Genomic DNA, 21,398 nt, shown 5'->3' with positions numbered 1-21,398 from the left:
CCGGTTGACTTTGCTGTTATAAACCTGCTTCTTATTACAGGGGGAGGGGAGGGTGAGAACAAAAGATCTACCTGCATGTGAGTGTGATGCACTGTCAGTAGGAGTTGAATGCCTGCAAACAGACTGCAGTTTGCTGGATGTGAAACACTGAGCTCTGTGGTTAATGCATTGATCTGTACATTAGATATGAGTGATGCTAATGGGCCAAGGCAGTGCTGATCATGCCACATAGAAGCCAGTGTAGCTGCTGAGTAGCCTTGTCTGTCCAGTGGTGGTAAAAGCACAAATGTCCTGTAATGTTTAGCAAGCTGCTGTTGTATTAGTTTGGCTGTGAATTATTTCACTATGAATTAAACATAATGGGACTTCATAAAAAATGTTTGCAACCAGCTGACAAAGCTGATTCTAATGTGCCATAAAAAGTTGAATTAAGTTCAGGTTTCTCTTTCTTTATCAGTTGTCTGCACAAGGTGCATCTAAATGAGATCCTCTGACTTTCCTTTGTTGCCACCAACAGGTTATCGTTTTTCTTACAATAAAAAGCTATGAATATGTTTGCAAATTGATGAATTTGCAAGGCTTTTATTCATTTATTGGTTTATTTTACTTGTGGATCGACCTTCCATCTCATCTTTGCACCCCGTGCAAACTTTTCAGTGTCCCACAATCGAAGGAGTGGAATCTTTAAAAGATCAAGCCTCGGCTCTTTTCACCAGTGGCAGTACACGTGCATGCCATGTAGGCCTACCTGTAGGTGTTTTGTGTGTGTAGTTCACACTCTGGGCACACACACGCTAAATCACAAACATTTTCCATATTCTACCGACCCTTGCACACACACAGCATTTACGCACACACACCCCCACACACCAGCCTCCTCCTCCTCTCTCTTTCTCTCTCTCGGTTTCTCACTTCCTCCCTCTCTTTCTCTCTGTCGGAGAGTGACTTAAACCGCACTGACAGCTCACAGCTCACGCTGGCTGCTGTCTGATCCTCATATCGGATCTTTTTAGGATCGCGTGCGCCACCTTTACGCGCTCCTGTCTGGGCTGACAGGTTGGAAGGGTGCGCTGTTATTTCCCATCCTATGGAAATCCAGTCCTCACAGAAAAGCTGGAGTTACCGTTAGCTTTGCTACGCCATTTAAACTCAAGGAGTACTTGCTTTAATGGAGCGAGGTAGACGTCTGCAAAAGTGAGTATTACCTACTCTGACCCAAGTTAAGAAGAGGTGTTATCCACTAGCTGCTCGTGGTTTGTAACGAGAGAAGAACAAATACAATATATAGCAAGCACGTCTCAGATATTGAACTGAGCCCAATATATGTAACCCATATAATATGATATGGTATAAAATTATGGGTTCTCCTTTAAATGCTTTCCTACCAGGAGCTATCTTTACGCGCCATGGTACCCTATTTCTGCGTATTGCATATTTTAGACCCGTATTGCATACTAGCTGCCCACGGGATGACAGGACAGCCTGTCTTGATGAGTGCATGTCAGAGCAGGATACTTCTTAAGCAAATATACACCCGTGGTTTCCTTTTTTATATACATCAGGACCTCCAGTTTGTGGTTTGGTTTTCTACCAGAGTGGCTAGTGCAGCAGACAAACCTGCTGCAAGACCCAGACATTTATTTCAGCACTTGTCTGGTGCAAGGGTTGTAATTTCCCTGCCGTGCTGCCATTCTGCAGAAAGAAATGTGTGCCCGTGTGTGTTTGTATGTGCGTGTGCATGTGTGTATTTTCCAGTTGAAGCAGATTAAGGGTGTTAATTTTCAGCACCAGGGCCCCAGATATCTACTTAGTCCAAACTGTCTGTTGGTGAGTGAGAGTAAAGGAGGAGGCTTTACACAGAGAGAGGTCAGGCTTTAAATGAGTGGGAGAGGGCTGGTTTTGTTTCATGCAGTGCTCATGAAATACTGACCAGATGCTGAATGAAAAATGCTCTGTAGCCCTCATAACCACAATCCATGAAACCACAGTCCCTGTGCCCCAAGCAAGCCATTATACCACTCTGTATTGTGGTGCAAGAAAGAGGCAGAAGCAGACAGGAGTGCTTGCAGACCAAGGTTTAAGCCTCGGTTCATGTGTATCATTCAGTTCGGATACATTTTCAAGAGCACGGCCAAGTGTAAGTTACCAGAGCCTCTGTGAGCCATAGACAGCCATCAAAGGAAGTTGTGCCTGTTCTACTCACTGGATTTTAACCATACATTAACATTAGCAGCTCTGACACTGAAAGCGGTGACTTTCCGGCCTCCTAAGTGTTTGACCTTGATTTCTTACTGAGCGTGTGCTTCATGTAAAAATGAGTCAAAAATAAAACAATGAAAATATGATAGCTATGAAAGTCCTGCTAGTTCATATAACTGCAGCTGTCAGGCAATAAAAGATCATGGTGTATATTGCATAGCGGCAAATACAGTTTCCAGGAACTGAAGGACGAACCACTGGAGAGTGATTGCACCTATGTTTTAATTTAAATAGGTCATGAGTACCCTGATCATGACCTGTTTCACCTAATCACCAGTATACAGTGGGGCAAAAAAAGTATTTAGTCAGCCACCGATTGTGCAAGTTCCCCCACTTAAAATGATGACAGAGGTCAGTAATTTGCACCAGAGGTACACTTCAACTGTGAGAGACAGAATGTTTAAAAGAAAATCCATGAATTCACATGGTAGGATTTGTCAAGAATTTATTCGTAAATTAGGGTGGAAAATAAGTATTTGGTCACCTCAAACATGGAAAATCTCTGGCTCTCACAGACCTGTAACGTCTTCTGTAAGAAGCTTTTCTGTCCCCCACTCGTTACCTGTATGAATGGCACCTGTTTGAACTCATCATCTGTATAAAAGACACCTGTCCACATCCTCAAACAGTCAGACTCCAAACTCCGCCATGGCCAAGACCAAAGAGCTTTCGAAGGACACCAGGAAAAGTATTGTAGACCTGCACCAGACTGGGAAGAGTGAATCTACAATAGGCAAGCAGCTTGGTGTGAAAAAATCAACTGTGGGAGCAATCATCAGAAAATGGAAGACATACAAGACCACTGATAATCTCCCTCGATCTGGGGCTCCACGCAAGATCTCATCCCGTGGGGTCAAAATGATCATGAGAACGGTGAGCAAAGATCCCAGAACCACACGGGGGGACCTGGTGAATGACCTGCAGAGAGCTGGGACCAAAGTAACAAAGGTCACCATCAGTAACACACTACAACGGCAGGGAATCAAATCCCGCAGTGCCAGACGTGTTCCGCTGCTGAAGCCAGTGCATGTCCAGGCCCGTCTGAAGTTTGCCAGAGAGCACATGGATGATACAGCAGAGGATTGGGAGAATGTCATGTGGTCAGATGAAACCAAAGTAGAACTTTTTGGTATAAACTCAACTCGTCGTGTTTGGAGGAAGAAGAATACTGAGTTGCATCCCAAGAACACCATACCTACTGTGAAGCATGGGGGTGGAAACATCATGCTATGGGGCTGTTTTTCTGCCAAGGGGACAGGACGACTGATCCGTGTTAAGGACAGAATGAATGGGGCCATGTATCGTGAGATTTTGAGCCAAAACCTCCTTCCATCAGTGAGAACTTTGAAGATGAAACGAGACTGGGTCTTCCAACATGACAATGATCCAAAACACACCGCCCAGGCAACAAAGGAGTGGCTCCGTAAGAAGCATTTGAAAGTCCTGGAGTGGCCTAGCCAGTCTCCAGACCTCAACCCCATAGAAAATCTGTGGCGGGAGTTGAAAGTCCGTGTTGCTCGCCGACAGCCCCAAAACATCCCTGCTCTCGAGAAGATCTGCATGGAGGAATGGGCCAAAATACCAGCTACTGTGTGTGCAAACCTGGTAAAGACCTATAGTAAACGTTTGACCTCTGTTATTGCCAACAAAGGTTATGTTACAAAGTACTGAGCTGTATTTTTGTTATTGACCAAATACTTGTTTTCCACCCTGATTTACGAATAAATTCTTTACAAATCCTACCATGTGGATTCATGGATTTTTTTTTCACATTCTGTCTCTCACAGTTGAAGTGTACCTCTGGTGCAAATTACTGACCTCTGTCATCATTTTAAGTGGGGGAACTTGCACAATCGGTGGCTGACTAAATACTTTTTTGCCCCACTGTATAGGTTTGGCTAGTTTCATGTGCAGTGCAGCACATGAAACTAGCCAAACCTATATACTTTATTTATTTATTTTACTTTGAAGCTCCATAGTGTTTTATAAAAAGATGCATAAATGTCTGTGAATAACTTTGCATTTTTATTTTTCTGGTTTTTTTTCTTTCTTCAAAGCATGCAGTAAAAATAAAGTTGCTTTGCTCAAAACTTAAAACCATTGAAACAGTTTCAGGACAGGTGAGGATAAAGCCGACTAAAGTTGACTTGTCTGATGTATCAAGTGTGACATTCTATCTGTGTGTGTGTGTGTGTGTGTGTGTGTGTGTGTGTGTGTGTGTGTGTGTGTGTGTGTGTGTGTGTGTGTGAGAGAGAGAGAGGGGGGGGGAGAGAAAGCAGGGGCATTTGAGTTTGCGGAAGGATCAAATGTCTGTCTCAACCACTTTACTGTAATTTGATTAGAATAGTGTGTCTGCTTCGCTAGTCAGGCGGGTATCAGTGAGTTTATCTGTCTGAGAACTGTTTTATAGTAAAGGGAAAAAGAAAGTACACCCTTTCTCAGTTCACCTGGTACTTACCAAGTTCTAGGATTATTTAAATGCAACAAATGACATGTTACACCGTGTCATTCTTTACTTAACAAAATAAAGCCAAAATGCTGAAGCTGTGTGTGGAAAAGTAAAGCACACACCATCATTAAAAACCATGTAGAATCACCTTTAGGAGCGATAACTTGATGTAATCGTTTTCTGTATGACTCTGTTAGTCTTCTGTCGTTGTGGAGGAATTTTGGCCCACTCCTCTTCACAGCGTTGCTTCAGTTCATTGAGGTTTTGTGAGCATCCGTTTATGCACAACTTCTTAAGGTTCCACCACAGCATTTCAGTTAGGTTGACTAGGCCATTGCAGTGCCTTGTCTATTTTCTTTTTTAGCCATTCTCTTGTAGATTTGCTGCTGTGCTTGGATCATTGTCCCGTTGCATGACCCAATTTCACCCAAGCTTTGGCTGCATGACAGACGGCTTCACATTTGACTCGAGAATACTTTGGCGGGAGTTCACGGTTGACTCAGTGACTACAAAGTGCCCAGGTGCTGTGGCTGCACAACAAACCCAAACCATCACCCTTCCACCGCCGTGCTTGACATTTGGTATGAGGTGTTTTCACTGATACATGTGGTGCTTTTCACTGTGGGCAGACTTCTCCACTTTAATCTTCTCGGTCTAAAGGACATTGTTCCAGATCCAGAAGTGTTGTGCTGCCATTTTCAGAGAGAAGACTTGCTCCCTTTAATCCTTCCCAACAAGCCACACTTGTTAAGTCTTTTTTATTTATTTTTTTTAACTTGCACTGTCATGAACTTTAACATTTAACATGCTACATGAGGCCTTTAGAGTCTCACTGCATGTAGCTCTTGGGTTCTTTGTGGCTTCTCTAAGCATTTCACAGTCTGACATTGGGGGAAATTTGCTGGGACGTCCACTCCAGGGAACGACTATCTGGCAGCTATCTCGATTGTTTTCGACTTGTGAATAATCTTTCTTACTGCAGAATTTTGGACTTTGGAATATTATGTTACAACCCTTCCCAGATTGTTACTACTGTTACACATGTGGCCACACCTGCTGATGATCAGTTGGTCAAGTACATTTAATTATGAGCACCTTTGAGACTACTTACCCTATTAATTCCTGTTTATTAGGAAAAGTACAAAATATCGTACCTATTTCATATCACTGTCCTGAGCTGAAGTATGTGGGTGTCACAATCTCTTTGTCTTGTATACGCCACACAGATTCCACTCTGCGATTCTGTAACAAAAAACTCTGTAACAAGTTTAAATATTTCAGGGAGTGAAACGAAAACAACTGTTAGTGTTTTCCTCTGTGTTCTCTTGCTGTGACATGTCAATATGTGCTCTGTGATAAAGATGTGTTTACTGAGGTTTCATTAAATTAAAACTGAATGCAGTTTTCTAATTTTTACAGAAGTTAAGTGGCTTAAAAGTCACTGATATTAGCTGACAAAATATATATTTGTTACCTAATAATCCTAATAATGTTTCCTTTTTCAGATGTTGATTCTTCAGTGGCAGTTTCAGGGTGGTTGCTAGCCATCTGTCGAGACTAACATGGAACGAGAGGGCTCATTTAGAAGGTAAGCATACACACACACACACACACACACACACACACACACACACACACACACACACACACACACACACACAGAGAGAGAGAGAGACACACACTTCACCAGCAAGTCCTATTCACTACACAGAGTTCCATTTTTTCCATCCTTTGAGACACACAAATGTTGATCAAAGTGAAAAACACACACACACACACACACACATTCCTGAGTGACCTCATTCATGCTTTCACTCATTCAAACATCCCCATTGTTTAGTAATCAGAGGGCAGCTATTTGTCGTTAAACTCGTCCTGTTGATTTAGTGCCAAAAAAAAAAAGTTTTTTACTTCCAAGTTATGTCAGCATCCTTTCGTTTATAAAGTAAATACGTTTTCCCATTAGAACAATACACACCATGTGTAGTTAAGTTGTTATTGTGAGCCTCACCATTGTGTTTTATCTTCTGCATCATCCATTTTTCAGGAGGAAGCTTTTGGCTCAAGCGTGTATAGATTCAATTTCGCTCTTTCAGAGGTGCAGCTCTGAACTTAAACTTAAAAAGTCGTCCTGACTTTGACATGAACTCTGCACAGGGATGTGTGCTGTCTTTTTGCATGTGTGACTGAGCCCAGGGCTCCAGTTTCTTGCTCTGACCCATTTATGCAGAGCTGAACTAAGATTCAGGTTGACAGATGGACCAACAGCAACTATACCTTCCATCTCCTTTTCCTTATTTATTTATACTCGGCTCAGATTTTCCATTCCTTTTTTTCTCGTGAGCTTTCGCACTTCCTTAAAATTCTTTTCATATCAGTGTGTCCGCTGATTACCGATCATTCAGTATGGAGAATACCAAAAATACTGAAGGTTCAATATTAAATAAATAGAGTCATTAGTCTGTATTTACAGCTTGACTACAGCTTCTCCCACACTCTGGGAGGCAAGTGGAAGGTAAAGCGAAATCTGTGTCACCTTTAAATCCTTCCTCTCCCTCTTGGCACCATTCGAACCTCAAAGGGTTCCTTTGTTCGCCTGACACAAAAGCTCACAGGGTCACATGCTGACCAACTGGCACAGACTGGCAAAGGGAGAAAAAGAAGGAGAGCGGTAAAGTGGGAGAGAGGAGTGGGTAGAGAAGAGCACAAAGGGTGACGGTGGGAGAGAGGGAAAGTGAAAGGATATGAGAAGAGACAGAGACAGGCCTTGTTTCATCTCACAGTCATGGAGTGGGGATATGTGGTACCTTTTCAGTTGCTAGAGTAAGTACAATACCTGCAAGTATATTTGAGGTTTTTCATATTTGCTAAACAGTGACTGCCATTTAAAGGTGTTTTTAAAATTTTTGATTCACCTGTAAATTCAGAAGTGATTGAGTAAATGTTTGATAGACATTACCCAAAAATGGACATGTGCACTTTGTTTGTTTGTTGGGTTAATTTACTAAAATTTCAGTATAATTAAAATCCAAATATTAACACTTTCATTTGCAGAAAAAGACTCACTCTTACTATCTCTAAAGCGCCTTTTCCTCTTCATCTACCTCTTTGTACACTCCTCCCACCCTTCTTTTATCTTTGTAATGTCTGTGGTTTCAATCTCTGCTTCTTCTTTTTTTTTACTGTCAACGTGCTTTGTTTGCTTTTTCTGCACCTGATCCGGCATGTGTTATATACCTTTATCCACACCCTGTTTCTTACTCTCTTTTTGAGCTTCTTACTCCCAGGTCTTTCCCCACTCTGTCCTCCCTGTTTATTTTTATCCTGTTTGACTGGCACCCATCTCTTTGCTCAGTGTTTGAAAAGCAGTATCGTTCCCAAGCTAGTGTAAACATTAACAGATGGCTAATAAAAAGCAATCACCTGTTATTAAATGCTAATTTTGAAAGCCATCAAAATCTGGAATATGACTGAAGTGTATTTGCACAGCAGCTGATACTTTCATATATTTCCCCCCCTTTGTGTAGCAAAGTAACATTTTACAGTATAATAGCTTTTAATTTGCATATGCCAAAATGAAGATCATACATGTGTTTGTATTTGTAATATATAACATAGCTGCTACATTTTCAGTCCAGTCCTTGTACCTGGCTATTTTCAGTGGATTGTTTTTATTAAGCTTCTTAACAAAGTATGATCTATAAAGTATTCAAGCATAAAAAAAGTAGTCTAACTTAAAGGGTGAACCAGTGTTGGGTCTGTATATATATATATATATAACAGGTGTATTAGCAAAGAACCAATTTTAAATGACATCTTTAGGCACTTTTTTACTAACAGCTTGTCACACATGCACATAATTCGGTTCAATTTCTTTACTTGAATCTACGAAAAAGGCCAAATATGACACAGTTTGACAGGCATGAAATAATATTCCATAGTATTCCCAAACACCTGGTAGCTGAAAACATATCTTGGCACAGTGTGCAGTGTCTCCTGAGGAAATGGGACAAATGGATGATGAAAGACAAAGTGGCAGGCCTAAAACGTATCTACAGCCAATGAACTGCACTTGAAAGTAATGTCCTTAAAAAATATGGAAAAAAAAAAAGACGTGACACAGGAGCAGAGAAGTGCATCTGACCTTTCAGTTGATCTGTCTGCAATTCACTGAAACCTCATCCAAAATCTTTTCATGTAAAGGTTGGCTGTAAAGAAGCCATTCTTCTGGAAGGGAAAGGGAAAAAGGCTGAGGAATGCCAAATTGCACAAGAACTGGACTAAAAATCAGTTTGACTTTTTTGGTGGAGGTGGTTAGGAGCGACAGTGAGTGTCTACATCCAGCTGCAAAACGCGGTGGAAGCTCTGTCATGATTAGGGGGTGCATTTCAGCCAGCGGTGTTGGAGATGATGTCAAAGCTGATGGAATTATGAACGAAGAAAAGTACCATCGGATTTTGATCCAACATGTAATACCACCTGGAAAATTGGCAACAGTTCTTTGGCACAATGGTGATTGCAAATACACTGCAAATGCAGTAAAAGCAAACCTGGACAGGAAAACACACAAGGGAACATTTTTGGTCATGGACTGAAGAAATCTTTCCTAAGAGAGTTCACACCAAATATTGACTTCCAGGCTTGTTAGAACTGTACAAACTTATATATCGTATAAATGGTTGTGCATTCAAGTGTAAATTGTTGCATCTATTTCCCATTTTTCCAGCAATATTTGAGGAAATGAAATTAATTCATTTAGATGACCTTTACAAATAAGGCTTTTCACATCATCTTTTCCAGTACACGTAAGAAATGAAAGTTGGTGCTTACAAGCATTTTCTCTTTCTTCCTGTTGGCTTTCAAGGAGCCTCCATAATAAACTGAGGTTGGGGACCGGCTCGTCCTCCAGTCTGACTGACCTCTCCCAGGCAAAGACCCCAACAGGAGGTGGGGAGAAGGGAGGAACAGAGGAGAGCAGCAGAGACAAAGGGACCCAGCAGAGGAGGGCCGGGGCTAACGCCACCTGGAACAGGTTAGCCCTGTTTATTATAACCAATGTCAGTTTATATTTTAGTGAATACTTTATTTTGTTAATGGATAAGCCATCACACATTTTTACATGAACAAGTGCTTGTGCGTGTGTTTCCTTTACTAGTGGGAAGCTCTGTCAGTGCTGTTGTCCATGCTATGAATAGGACAGTCTCCTTTCACATACACATGAAAATACATATACGCACATGGACATCAGCTCTTTCTGCCTGCCTTCTTCCCTCAGGGTCCATCACTACCACACTTTATTTCCATCCATCCATCCCTTCCTCACTCCCTCCTCCTTTTTTCCCATTCTGCCTCGCAGGTTTCTTTCTTCTTTGGATTTCTTTCTTCTCACTCTTTTGTATGGTTGTTTCTAACGGTGTTTCTGCTTTATTCAACACTAAACAGCACAGAGTAGAAAGCAAGAGCTGTCAGTTTGCTGGGTGGCTGAAAGGCTATGTGAACAAATTAAACTGGACACAAACCTTCAGTCAAAAAAGTTCATGCCCGTCTCACTGTAGTATGTTTTACCTTTCTGATGGCCTTCCTTTGGTAAAGAAACCTTTTCAAAGTTTATTTTTAACCAGTTCTTTTGAGGTGGCTTCAAGAGCTCACCGATTGTTCAAACGGCACAATTAAAATAAAATAAATGCATGTATCTGTGTCACTCTTTCTAAATGCATTTCACCTCTCCGTGTGTTTATTTCTAGCATCCACAATGCAGTAATCTCAGTTTTTCAGAGGAAGGATCTGGGAGAAAATGAACTCTACAATCTGAATGAAGGTGTCAGGTTAGCTGTCTAGTTTTATGTCTCTTGCTGGCCTTTACACCAGTACCCTGAACTTTTAGCTGATTTGTATTTTAGAATATTTGATTAAATTATCACTGCTAAAGCTTTGATTTCCCATCTTACCTTACTGCAGCAGAATATTTCTTACTTGAAACATATATAAACATGCTTACAAGTTAACACAGGCATGTTATACTGTTCATAAATTGGATTTACCTTAAAATTGCTTTAAAGAAGAGACACTGTAACCTTGAAATTAGATGGAAATGCAGCATCTGTCATTTTAGTGTATTTAATCACACAGTGTTTGTTCTTTGAGCTGCTGATGTTCAATCATGAGCCAGTGCTAGCCTTTGCTAACTGTGGAAAGTTTTATTGAAATTTCCAGATGTTATGCATGCAGTGTGAGCAGCATCTTTTCTCATTTCCTGAGTCTGATGTTCCGTAAACACAGCATTCTGCAAACTCATTACGTCTGGTTCATTTCCAAGGAGGTATCGCTGATGATGTGTGACTGTAAGCATATCGCTTCATGTCCAGTATCCACTCATGTGCTGTTATTATAACCATTGCAGGCAACTGCTTAAGACTGAGCTGGGCTCCTTCTTTACTGAGTACCTTCAGAACCAGCTGCTCACCAAAGGAATGGTTATTCTGAGGGACAAGATTCGCTTCTATGAAGGTAAACACAAATTATTGAGAAAATAGACAGAAAGTGGGACGTATATACAGAGTGAGAAATTTGAACCTTTATTTCTATGATGGTATATCATGTTTTGAATAAAGAAATGGCTGCCAGAGACTGGTGTTTAAACAGTTTGATTACAAGCTTAAAATATAGACATAAAAGGGTAAAAATAAAATCAGGGTTGTCCCTTTAACCTTATAAAATATTTCTTTAAAGCGGTCAGATGTCAGAGCAAATTTACATGGATAAAATCTCTAAATATGCAAGTTCGTAAGTTTTTAGTTTGGATAAGAATGGCACAAACACAGGTTTTCAGGGAAATTGAAAAAAAGCACCCAATAAAAGAGCTACAGGCTCTGTAGGCTTCATATTGAATGTTAAAGTTCATCACATTATGATTTGTTTGGAAGGAAAAAGTCCCTTGGTAGCACAGCTTAGGTTTGCAAAGTTGTATCTGAACAAACCACATGACTTCTGGAACAGTGGAGATGTTTGGAGATAATGCACTTCGCCATGTTTGGAGAAAACCAAACACAGCATATCAGCACAAGCACATCATACTAACTGTGAAGCACGGTGGTGGAGGCGTGATGATTTGGGCTTGTTTTGCAGCCACAGGACCAGGACCAGGAGTTGACCATTAACTGTGAGGTCATCTGTTCAACAGACAGCTAAAGCTTAGACAAAAGTGATCCAGAGTACAGCAACAAATCTGCAAAAGAAAAGAATCAAATTGTTGTAATGATCCACTCAGAGCCCTTTTTTTTCTTTTAAACATTTTATTTATTTTTAACAGCAGAGTGTCCTGCAAAACCTTTTTTTTTCCATATGACTGTACATGTCTAAAGCTCTGCTATATCAGAGCCAATTACCAGGGAGAAACTCAACAAAAGAGCAAGTTCAGAAATATTAATCTAAAGACTGCAAAAATGTGTATTAGCTGGACGTTTAACACCACCTGTATCTGCTTCTCAAGTAAATTGTGTGTCCTTCATTTTAACGGGGAAAAAACAACCTTTCGTGTCATCTAGGTTACTTATTTGCAGAGATATTTTTTCACCACGGTAAAAAAATTCTACAAAATTCTTTGCTGAGTCTTTAGTTTCAACTCCTTTGTTCATAGCCGACAAAGCCTTCTGGCTTTGATGAGGTGTTCACACTACCAGTAGTTTGTTTCAGGGGAAGTCCGAGATTAGTGTTTTATCTTAACATGACACAAGTCTAGTCTCTAATGGTTTCAAACAGGGCCAAATAATAACTTACTAAAGAAATTTCTAGATGCAGAGGTAACTGCATTAGTTAAATATTACTTTGACTGGTAAGATCGTGGCATTTTTCTGCACAAGGACACACAGAAACACACACTGATGCACACACACAGGTAGAGTGAGAGAAAGGTATTTTGTACTGTGGTAAATGTGTGACCTTTATTTGAAGCACTGCTGAATTGATATAACGCACACACTCTGATGGTGACAGATTTGTGTGACAGAACCGTCATCACAAAACCAGACAGGAAGCGATCCTTTACGTCAATAAGTAAGAAGGTTTGCGTGTGTGTGTGTGTGTGTGTGTGTGTGTGCATATGCAGAAAAATGTCCCACCAGAAATAAAAGAACAAAGCTGTAAAGTTGCTATCTGGATTATCAGATCTGTTTTTTATAGGTCAATAAGTATTTTTGCAATGACACATTTTTTTAATCTTCTGCCTCTGAACTCTGCCCTTGTGTCAAACAATGAAGCCGTGATTATAGTTCAAACCTTGAGCTTGAATTCAAGGACTCCAACAACAGTATTACATTAACTATTTGGAAACTACAGCCACTTTTATGCATAGTCCTTTAAGCATGCTTTCCACAATCCCAATATCTTTTTCCTACATCAGTCTTGATACTTTTATAACTGATCTGCCTGGTTGTATCGCAGGTCAAAAGTTGTTGGATTCTCTGGCTGACACGTGGGACTTCTTCTTCTGTGACGTTCTGTCCATGCTGCAGGCCATCTTCTATCCTGTACAGGTACACATTCTTGCAAACAAGTACTCCAATTAAAGGCCTTCATCACATTGAAACGTGTATATATCATCAGGGAAAGGAGCCATCAGTCCGTCAGCTGGCTCTCCTTCACTTCAGGAACACCATCACCCTCAACCTTAAACTAGACGAGGCGCTCTCTCGGCCCCGGGCCCGAGTTCCTCCCTCCATCATACAGATGCTACTAATACTACAGGTGAGCACACTTTTGTGGTCTGCCTCTCCCATCGTCTTCGTCTGATAATCTCTCGTGCTATCTCTTATATCAGTGTGCACCATTTAACACTGATATCCATGACTTGATGACTGTGACATGAGAGAACAGGGTAAATGGCAACAGATGAGTGGAATGAGTGAGGTGGATCCAGGTACAGACACAGATGAGGAGCCAAACTGAGCTTAAGGAAAAGTGAGCCTTTATTTTGGGGCTGACACTCACAGCCAAGAAGCAAGACAAAATCAGGGAAAATCTAAACTTAAACTGGGAAACAATAACTAAGACTTTCACTATGACTTTGAGAATGAAAACCATGACAGGATGTGGGGTAGGTAGCACAGACGACGCGACAGTGAACAAAGGGAGACGGAGGACTTAAATACACACATGAGGTGATCAGGAGAAGTGGAGACACATGAGGACACAGCTAACTCGAATGAAACATAATGACAACACAGGGGAGAGTAACACTGGACACACTAACACGAGACACGGACCTTCAAGGTAAAACAGGAAACATGACAGGCACAGACTAGACACTGAACTAAACCTATGAACAAAACTCTTAACTAGAATAACACTGAAACTTAGGATTATAATGTTCAAAACAGGACAACTAAAGACTTAGAAAATAAACCATAAAATAGAAAAAAACACCAAAATACAAGAAACTGAAAAAAGTGGGTCAAAATGACCCAGAACCAACAGGCAAGTGTGCTTGGTTACACCCTTATCGACCACTTAGCGCTAACAGGAGGACAGACATTTGTTTAGAACTCTTAAAGATGTCGAAGAAGCAAGCTCCTTTAAGCAATTACTTTGGTGTTCCTCCACCTCCAAAGAAATGTCAGGAGTCCGAACCGCAAAAGAAGTGCGTATTCTCGGAAAAGTGGTTTCAGGAGGTGAGCTGGTTTCAAACAAATGATGAACGCACATATATGCATAATATGCCGTGAAAATCCCACTCTAGCAGATAAAAACAGTGCCTTTTATATTACATTAAAGGCACTGTTTTTGTCCACTTTCCCGAGAATACGCACTTCTTTTGCGGTTCGGACTCTTTCTGACATTTCTTTGGAGGTGGAGGAACACCAAAGTAATTGCTTAAAGGAGGTTGTTTCTTCGACATCTTTAAGAGTTCTAAACAAATGTCTGTCCTCCTCCTGAAAATCTTATGTACGCAAACGCGCATTGCAACTTCTTATCTGGTGCGCGTCTTTTATTTTGAAAGCGCACCTGCAGACCACTTATGTGCACCCCTGTTAATAGACCACACATTTAAACCAGCCACACTTTAAACTTTAACAACATCTAAATTAATTTTTTTTTAAGTCATACATCATAGAGTTGATATGAGAAGAGGATTTGCTAAAGCATTTAATTGTACCAAACTGTAAATGTGCTTTTTAATGCCCCTATGTCGTGCTAACAAGCTAACATACTAGTCTGGGGATTGACTCACTTTTGGAGCGTTGCAGTGCTTCTCAAGTAGGCCCAGAAAATATGGGTGTGTCTTGTAACTGAGGTAGCCATGTGAGCTTTCCTCTTCTGTCACCTATTGGTTTTTATTTTACTTTGTCTCTTCTTCATAACTTAACAATGTTTCATCAGCCTGTAAAAAATTGTTAAAAGGAAATCAGCTAAAAACAGTCCCCTTGATTACACACAAAGATAAAAGTGTCAAAGAGTGACTAATTCTCAGAAGGATACAGAGGAGACCAGATGAATACCATGAAAAATGTAGGTGTTGCTTAAGTAACAACAGCTGTGGTACTTTCTCTGAATTTTGACATGGTTGGAATATGTTAAAATCAAGTAAAATAGAATAAAATAAGACTAGTGTGTGGGCCATTTTTAGATATTTTACCCATCTACCAAATCTTTTAACTTAAAAGCACTTGGTACAAAGATTCCTGAGAGGTACTAGTCACAGATAAGCTGTGGTCCTGGTAGTGCATGACAGTGGGTTTACTCAGTGTTGTAGAGGATGCAGAATGGGGTTGTTTCTGTTTGGCTTAGCTTGGACATTATTATGATGACTAACTGACCCAAATCTGGTCCTTCCAGATTCAGACTGAGAGGGCAAGACGAGACGAAAATAGAAAGCACAATTTATTTATTCCCTTCTTTTATTCATTGTGCACAGATATACTGCAGAGTTATTTTAGTTTGCACACAGCGAATATCAACAGAGAGCAAAGCGGGAGAAAAAGATGACAGGTAGACAAAAAGAAGGAAGGAAGTAGGGCAGCTAAGAAAAAGGCTGTTTGTAAGAGAGGTAAAATTTGGCACTGAAATAATGCAGTTTTTGCTAATTCCTCAATTCATCTGTTTGTAATTTCCCTTTCATTCTGTTAAGCCTCTGTGACGCCAGTTCACTGAAGTCTGTGCTATTTATGTGGTTTGTTTCTGTGCTGTGGTTTTCGTGCATGGGCTTAACAATTTAGAATATTGAAACTTCACTGATCTATCCCTTGTCATTTTGAGATATTGCAGTGAGGTCTGGAGCCACATGTGTCTCATGTGTTTCATGAACAATGTTGTGGAAGTAAATTTGAACTACATCCAACTGTAGAGCAGCAGTTTGGCTTTAACTGAACAGAAACACAAAATCGGAAACTTTCAAACAGCAGAAGTACTTTTGTGTTAAAGATGATTTATATCTGTGGATCAAATGACTGTGTGGTGTAAAAGATCCACTGTGCAGTTCCTCTCCGCTCGAACTTTCTTTTAGCTCATTGTTTTCACTACCATCAAGATCATCATAATACAGATTTTCAACTTTTTGTTCAGCTGCAAAAGCCGGATCTACTAAATATTGATTTAATTTCTTTTTCTGTGGTGCCCAAATGTATGCACCTGCCTGATTTTGTTTGAACAATTATTGCACACTTTCTGTAAATCCATTAAACTTAATTTCATTTCTCAAATATCACTGTGTGTGTTTCCTATATGATATATTTAACTGACATTTTTTATTGTAACAACCAACAATTCATTTATGATTCATTAATGTTGAATTGTCTGCTCTAACTGCTCTATTCCCATGTTGTTGCAGTATATTAATGGCTAACATTGTACTGTGGATGGATTGTCTCAGTTGTTCTCCTGACTGAAGTTTACAGTCCGTTTAAAGCATGCTGCGTTGCGATTGCATTTGTCCCCAACCATCGGGAACTCTCCCATTAACTTTTATTGAGTGGAAAATAGTTAGTATTCATCCTCCAGCTTCACTGTGTTTATATTATGCTAACATAGCCATGTCGCTAGCAATCACATCCTTATATACCAGCTAGCCCAACTACAGTAACCCTACAAAAGTCACTGCTTGTTTAGTTTTTTTTGTATTTGTTTATGTTGGAAGTGATAGCAGAGCTGTACGTTTTAATTTTTTCAGAAATCTGTCAGTCAGAACATGCTATATCATGTTTAGGTGGAAACTAGCGAGCTAACTTCCTGCTAACTTCTAACTCTGTTAAATTTAATAAATCCTGTTTTGATGGATGCCTGGGTGTTTAAACAATTATTGCACGCTTTCTGTAAATCCAATAAACTTCATTTCACTTCTCAAATATCACTGTGTGTGTCTCCTATATGATATATTTAACTGACATTTTTTATTGTAACAACCAACGATTTATACAGAAAAATAATGACTATTAACAAGGTTGCCCAAACCTTTGCATCCCACTGTATATGTTTATACAAGGCTAACATTCACACCAAATTGATTCTGCTATATTTAATGTGTTCTTTTCGGCCTAGCCTCTAAAGACATACATGTTTTGAACTGAAAAAAGGTTCATCAGAGATCTTTCACAGTAACTGGCAGAGTGTTTGATAAAATCACAGAAAGCCAAATAGAGAACTTTCTCTTTCCCCGGTTTTTTCTTTTTTTGCTGCTTCTAAAGTTTCCATTAGTGCCAGCCAACACACTGCAATTACCAGCTAAGACAAACTTGTGTTTTTTATGTGTATGTTTGTGTTCCTTTGATCCAGGGTGTCCATGAGTCTAAAGGTGTAACAGATGATTACCTGCGCCTTGAAGCTCTCATCCAGAAGGTGGTCTCTCCTTACCTCGGCACTCATGGCTTATATTCCAGGGATGAATCCTCCAGTATGCACTGTTCTTCCTGTCTGTTGGGTAAGTGTGTGCTTGTGTGTACTTGAAAAACTCACAAATTCCATTTTAATTCAGGCTTTCTGTGGTTTTTGCGGAATGTTTGCAATTCTAAACTAATAAGGTTTCTCTTTCTGCTTCTCTCTTTTGTCTTCGTTAGAAAAACGCCTACAGTACTCCTGGTCCTCCAAACTAAGCAGTCCTCCTGTTGTCAAAAACCCAGTGGTCCGCTCTAAGAGCTACAATGTTCCCATGCTAACCCCTGTAGTAGAGTATGACATAGATTCCTCCTCAGGGAGCGGCACAGGCATCAGGCGGCATTCGGTATGTGAGATGACGTCTTGCGTGGAGGAAAGCATCCCTAAGACAAAGTCCACCATAAGTGCCCCTGACAACAACAGTAACACCAGCACTTCGAGCCTCGCCAATCACTCCTCAGCTTCCACCACCTCTGCTTCACTTTCAGGTAGGACTATATGGCTAGAGTTAATGAATCCCTTTAAAAAGACAGTGGAACTCAAAAGTAAATATACGTGTTTTTCCTCAGCTGTGCAGTGCTATTCATCTGTCTAAATTATAGATGAGTACATATGAAAAAAACTCCACAACCCAATCAAAGTTTGGGATTTTTTTTCATGATTTCCTGAAAGATTTCTTGACTTGGATAAGTGGAAGATGCATGGATGGATCAGTGGTTCCTTGACAGAGACTGACAGTTTTTTATATGTATTTTTGACAGATTAAAAATAAGTGTTAGTGTTTTCCAATGCATTAATACAAGTGATATTTACCTTTAATTTAGGTTAAAAAAAAATTAATTAATACGTACATTTTGATTCTTACTAAACTAGGAGTAACACTTCTTCTGCACAAAAAATATTACAAAACTGAATGGATTTTGGTTTTGAAGTGGAGCAACATTTTAATTTATCGGGTTAACCAGATTAGCCAGAATCCAAGATGTAAGTGAGAGATAAGTTTTCAAGAATGTAGGCAGAGTGGAGATTTCAGGCCATAATGCACAGACTTGCATTTGGAGAAAACCTGTGAAATGCTGTGCCAGGACCTTAAGAGAGCTGTGCATAAGTGAATCTCAACAAACCTCAAAGAACTGAAGCAGCACATGTGCATTTTGGTTTATTTCTGTTAAATAAATGTGTTGCTGTTCAGTTGAGGTTGTGTCTGAGGTCCTGGTAGGAACCTGATATATTTTCTTATTATGTCCTGGTATTTAAAACCTTAGAATTGACAGGGGATGTACTTTATTTTTACAATGACTGTCGATTACTGGAAGGGAGTAGTACTGAATACATTTATGAATTTTGAAATGAGCATGGTGATGTTGAAAAACAGAAGTGACAAAAAATAGAGAATTAGGAATAGCTTATATTACCAAGAAAAAAGGAAACAGAGACAAATCTTCCTTATTTCTTCTTCGTTGTCGTCTTCTTTTAACTAGTCTCGCTTTAGTAGTCATCAAAGGGTAATCTGCCTCCATCTCACCCTGTCCCTGGCATCTTCCTCTGTCACACCAACCTTCTGCATGTTCTCCTTTTGCTACATCCATGAACTTTCTATGTGGTCTTTCTTTTTTCCTCCTGCCTACCAGTTCCTCTTCAACGTCCTTTGTTCAATATATCCTCTGTTCCTCCTCTGTACACGTCCAAAGCATCTTCTGCCTCTCTCTGCCATTCTCTTCGTCACCTCTCTTATACACTGTCTATGACTTTGGATGGGTGACTCTAGCTATTTAAACTCATATAACTTCACTATCACTACTTTTTTCAGCTTTTTTGTTACACCCGTCTCCCTCTCATTCTCACACATGTATTCTGTTTTGCTTCCACTGACTTTGATTCCTCTTCTCTCCAGAGCATGCTTCCACCTCTCCAGGCTCTCTTCCAACTGCTCCCTACTCTCACTACAAATCACAGTGTCCTCTGTAAACGTCATGATGTATGGAGACTCCTGCCTAACCTCATCTGTCAGCCTGTCTACCATCATTGCAAACAAGAAGTGGCTGAGAGCCAATCACTGATGTAATCCCAGCTCCACCTTGAACCCATCAGTCTTTCCTTCTGCACACCTCACACACTGTCTTGCTCTCCTCATGCATGTCTAGCACCAGCCTCAGATTCTTCCATTTGTTACAATTTTACAGAAATATAAAGAAATGGAGTGAGATTTAATTGCCGTATTCTTGAAAAAGTAGGATGCATGCTGTGTAGGTTTTTCACATTAAGGTCAAACTATATTATGTTACGAAATCTCTCAGAGCTGTGAGACAGACTGTGGTTTGAGATGTTTAGTGAGGTTAAAAGTAACAGGCAACATGCTCTGCAGAGGCAGCAGTGTAAATCCTGAAATCACTGGAGTTATCTGGTGATGTTTCTACCATCCCATGATGCATCTGCTATACAGTGAAATCTAGACAGAAATGCTTAATATTGGCACAGCTTTATTATTGGAATCTTTGATCCAAATGTATTTTTTGCTAACAAGCTACAGTACAGAAACGTAGAGGAAAATCAGTTTCACCTCCAAAAGTTTTGCTTTACTTTGTGCAGACGGTGCAACCTCCAGCCAGAAACTCCGAACCATAGGTGCTGGAAGCCAAGCAGCTCCCCACCCTACCCAGCGTCAGCAACACTCCCCTAGCATCTTCCCCGAGCCTTCCCCAGACGAGGACACACATTGCACTGGCTCGCTGGAGTTCGACTCTTCCTCCTCCTCCAAGGTTCTGGCTCAGGACACCAGCTCTGGTCCCAGTCCTTCTTCCAGTCCGGAGATGATGATGGATCACATGATGGAAGATTCTCTGGACTCGGAGATGGAGCTTGATGGGATCTTCCTGAACTTCTCAAAACAATCTTCAGGAGGATCAGCGGACACCAAAGACAGCAGCAAGGAGAGTGTGGCATGACACACAGACCAATGTGTGTGCGTGTGTGGATGTGTGCAAACTTCACCTGTGTGATGCAGGTCTGAGCCACGACTGACATTCCTCAAACTGCTGTTTTCTAGAGACTCTAGATCTTCAGGGAATCTTTAAAACTGGATTATTTTTCTGTGTCTTGTGCTTTTTCACTAAAATCAAGTCTAATTTTATGATGCCTTTTGTAATATTTCATTGTAGTTAGTTAGAAACATCGACACTGGCCCCTGTGGGGAGATTTATATTATTCATTCACATTCAAACTAAACAATCATAAAATAAAACTATAAATGAAAACATGGAAAACACATAAAACACAGCAAAAGGGCAGAAGCATGAAAAACGTGGAGATACTTTTTGAAAAGCTTGGACAGTCAAACTCAAACTTCTAACATTTCATATGTTTTGGAAAACTACCATGTTTGACAAACAATGCAAATCATATTTTATTAAATTACTATTAAAATACTCATTTGATTTTAACAATTTTTTTTGTCTCTGTTTCAAATTAAGACTTAAACTGGTGGGAACTCTTTCCAAAAGAGGCTTAAGCTACAGTCAAGTAAACCACTTATTTCTAGTACATCTAAATGCTGTGCTTTTGGGCTGTTCTACATCGGTGACAGTTTTTCTATGCAGTTGCTTCAGAAAAGCGCTGCGAAAGAGCATAAAACACAGTGGAAATAGATTAAAAACACATACAAACACGCAGAACGGAAGTTGAGGAAAACGAAATGGAAGTAGAAACACAAAAACACAACGGAAGTGTTTTGGGGGGGAGATATGAGTGACGGAACAGCAGCAGAATCCAAAAATGTGTGAAGGGTTGTTCTGAGACACATTTTAAGGATGTGGAGGATTCGTTGGTGTTG

The 21,398-nt window shown here is 40.2% G+C and overlaps 1 protein-coding gene across 3 annotated transcripts; it reads left to right on the top strand.

Moving 5' to 3' along the window:
• Positions 1 to 947: 947 nt before the first annotated feature.
• LOC147310377 (proline-rich protein 5-like) lies at positions 948 to 20,699 on the top strand. Of its 3 annotated transcripts, XM_086270058.1 has the most exons (10): positions 948 to 1,194; positions 6,214 to 6,296; positions 9,573 to 9,740; positions 10,453 to 10,533; positions 11,109 to 11,215; positions 13,148 to 13,239; positions 13,310 to 13,450; positions 17,471 to 17,615; positions 17,752 to 18,057; positions 20,159 to 20,699. In XM_086270058.1, exons 2-10 carry the CDS (start codon positions 6,271 to 6,273, stop codon positions 20,512 to 20,514), a joined length of 1,422 nt encoding a protein of 473 aa, XP_086126184.1. In that variant the 5' UTR covers positions 948 to 1,194; positions 6,214 to 6,270; the 3' UTR covers positions 20,515 to 20,699. The 3 variants fall into 3 exon arrangements, with proteins under 3 accessions (XP_086126184.1, XP_086126183.1, XP_086126185.1); XM_086270057.1 differs by lacking the exons at positions 948 to 1,194; positions 6,214 to 6,296 and adding an exon at positions 7,400 to 7,531; XM_086270059.1 differs by lacking the exons at positions 948 to 1,194; positions 6,214 to 6,296; positions 10,453 to 10,533 and adding an exon at positions 7,400 to 7,531.
• Positions 20,700 to 21,398: the final 699 nt, after the last annotated feature.

Source organism: Aulonocara sp. 'chitande type north' Nkhata Bay, linkage group LG17 (assembly GCF_057382095.1).
Source record: "Aulonocara sp. 'chitande type north' Nkhata Bay isolate Kocher_YH1m ecotype deep benthic linkage group LG17, A_spYH_male_GT1.1, whole genome shotgun sequence".
Lineage (NCBI taxonomy): Eukaryota > Metazoa > Chordata > Actinopteri > Cichliformes > Cichlidae > Aulonocara > Aulonocara sp. 'chitande type north' Nkhata Bay.
The sequence above is the reverse complement of the archived record's forward strand: the minus strand, read 5'-3'. Positions and strand labels throughout refer to the sequence as shown.

Coding starts and splice junctions, on each gene's coding strand:
- LOC147310377 (XM_086270057.1), top strand. CDS start 7,494: ATGGAGTGGGGATATGTGGTACCTTTTCAGTTGCTAGA. Junction 13,240..13,309: donor CCATCTTCTATCCTGTACAG/GTACACATTCTT, acceptor ATATATCATCAG/GGAAAGGAGCCATCAGTCCG. Junction 17,616..17,751: donor CTGTTCTTCCTGTCTGTTGG/GTAAGTGTGTGC, acceptor TGTCTTCGTTAG/AAAAACGCCTACAGTACTCC.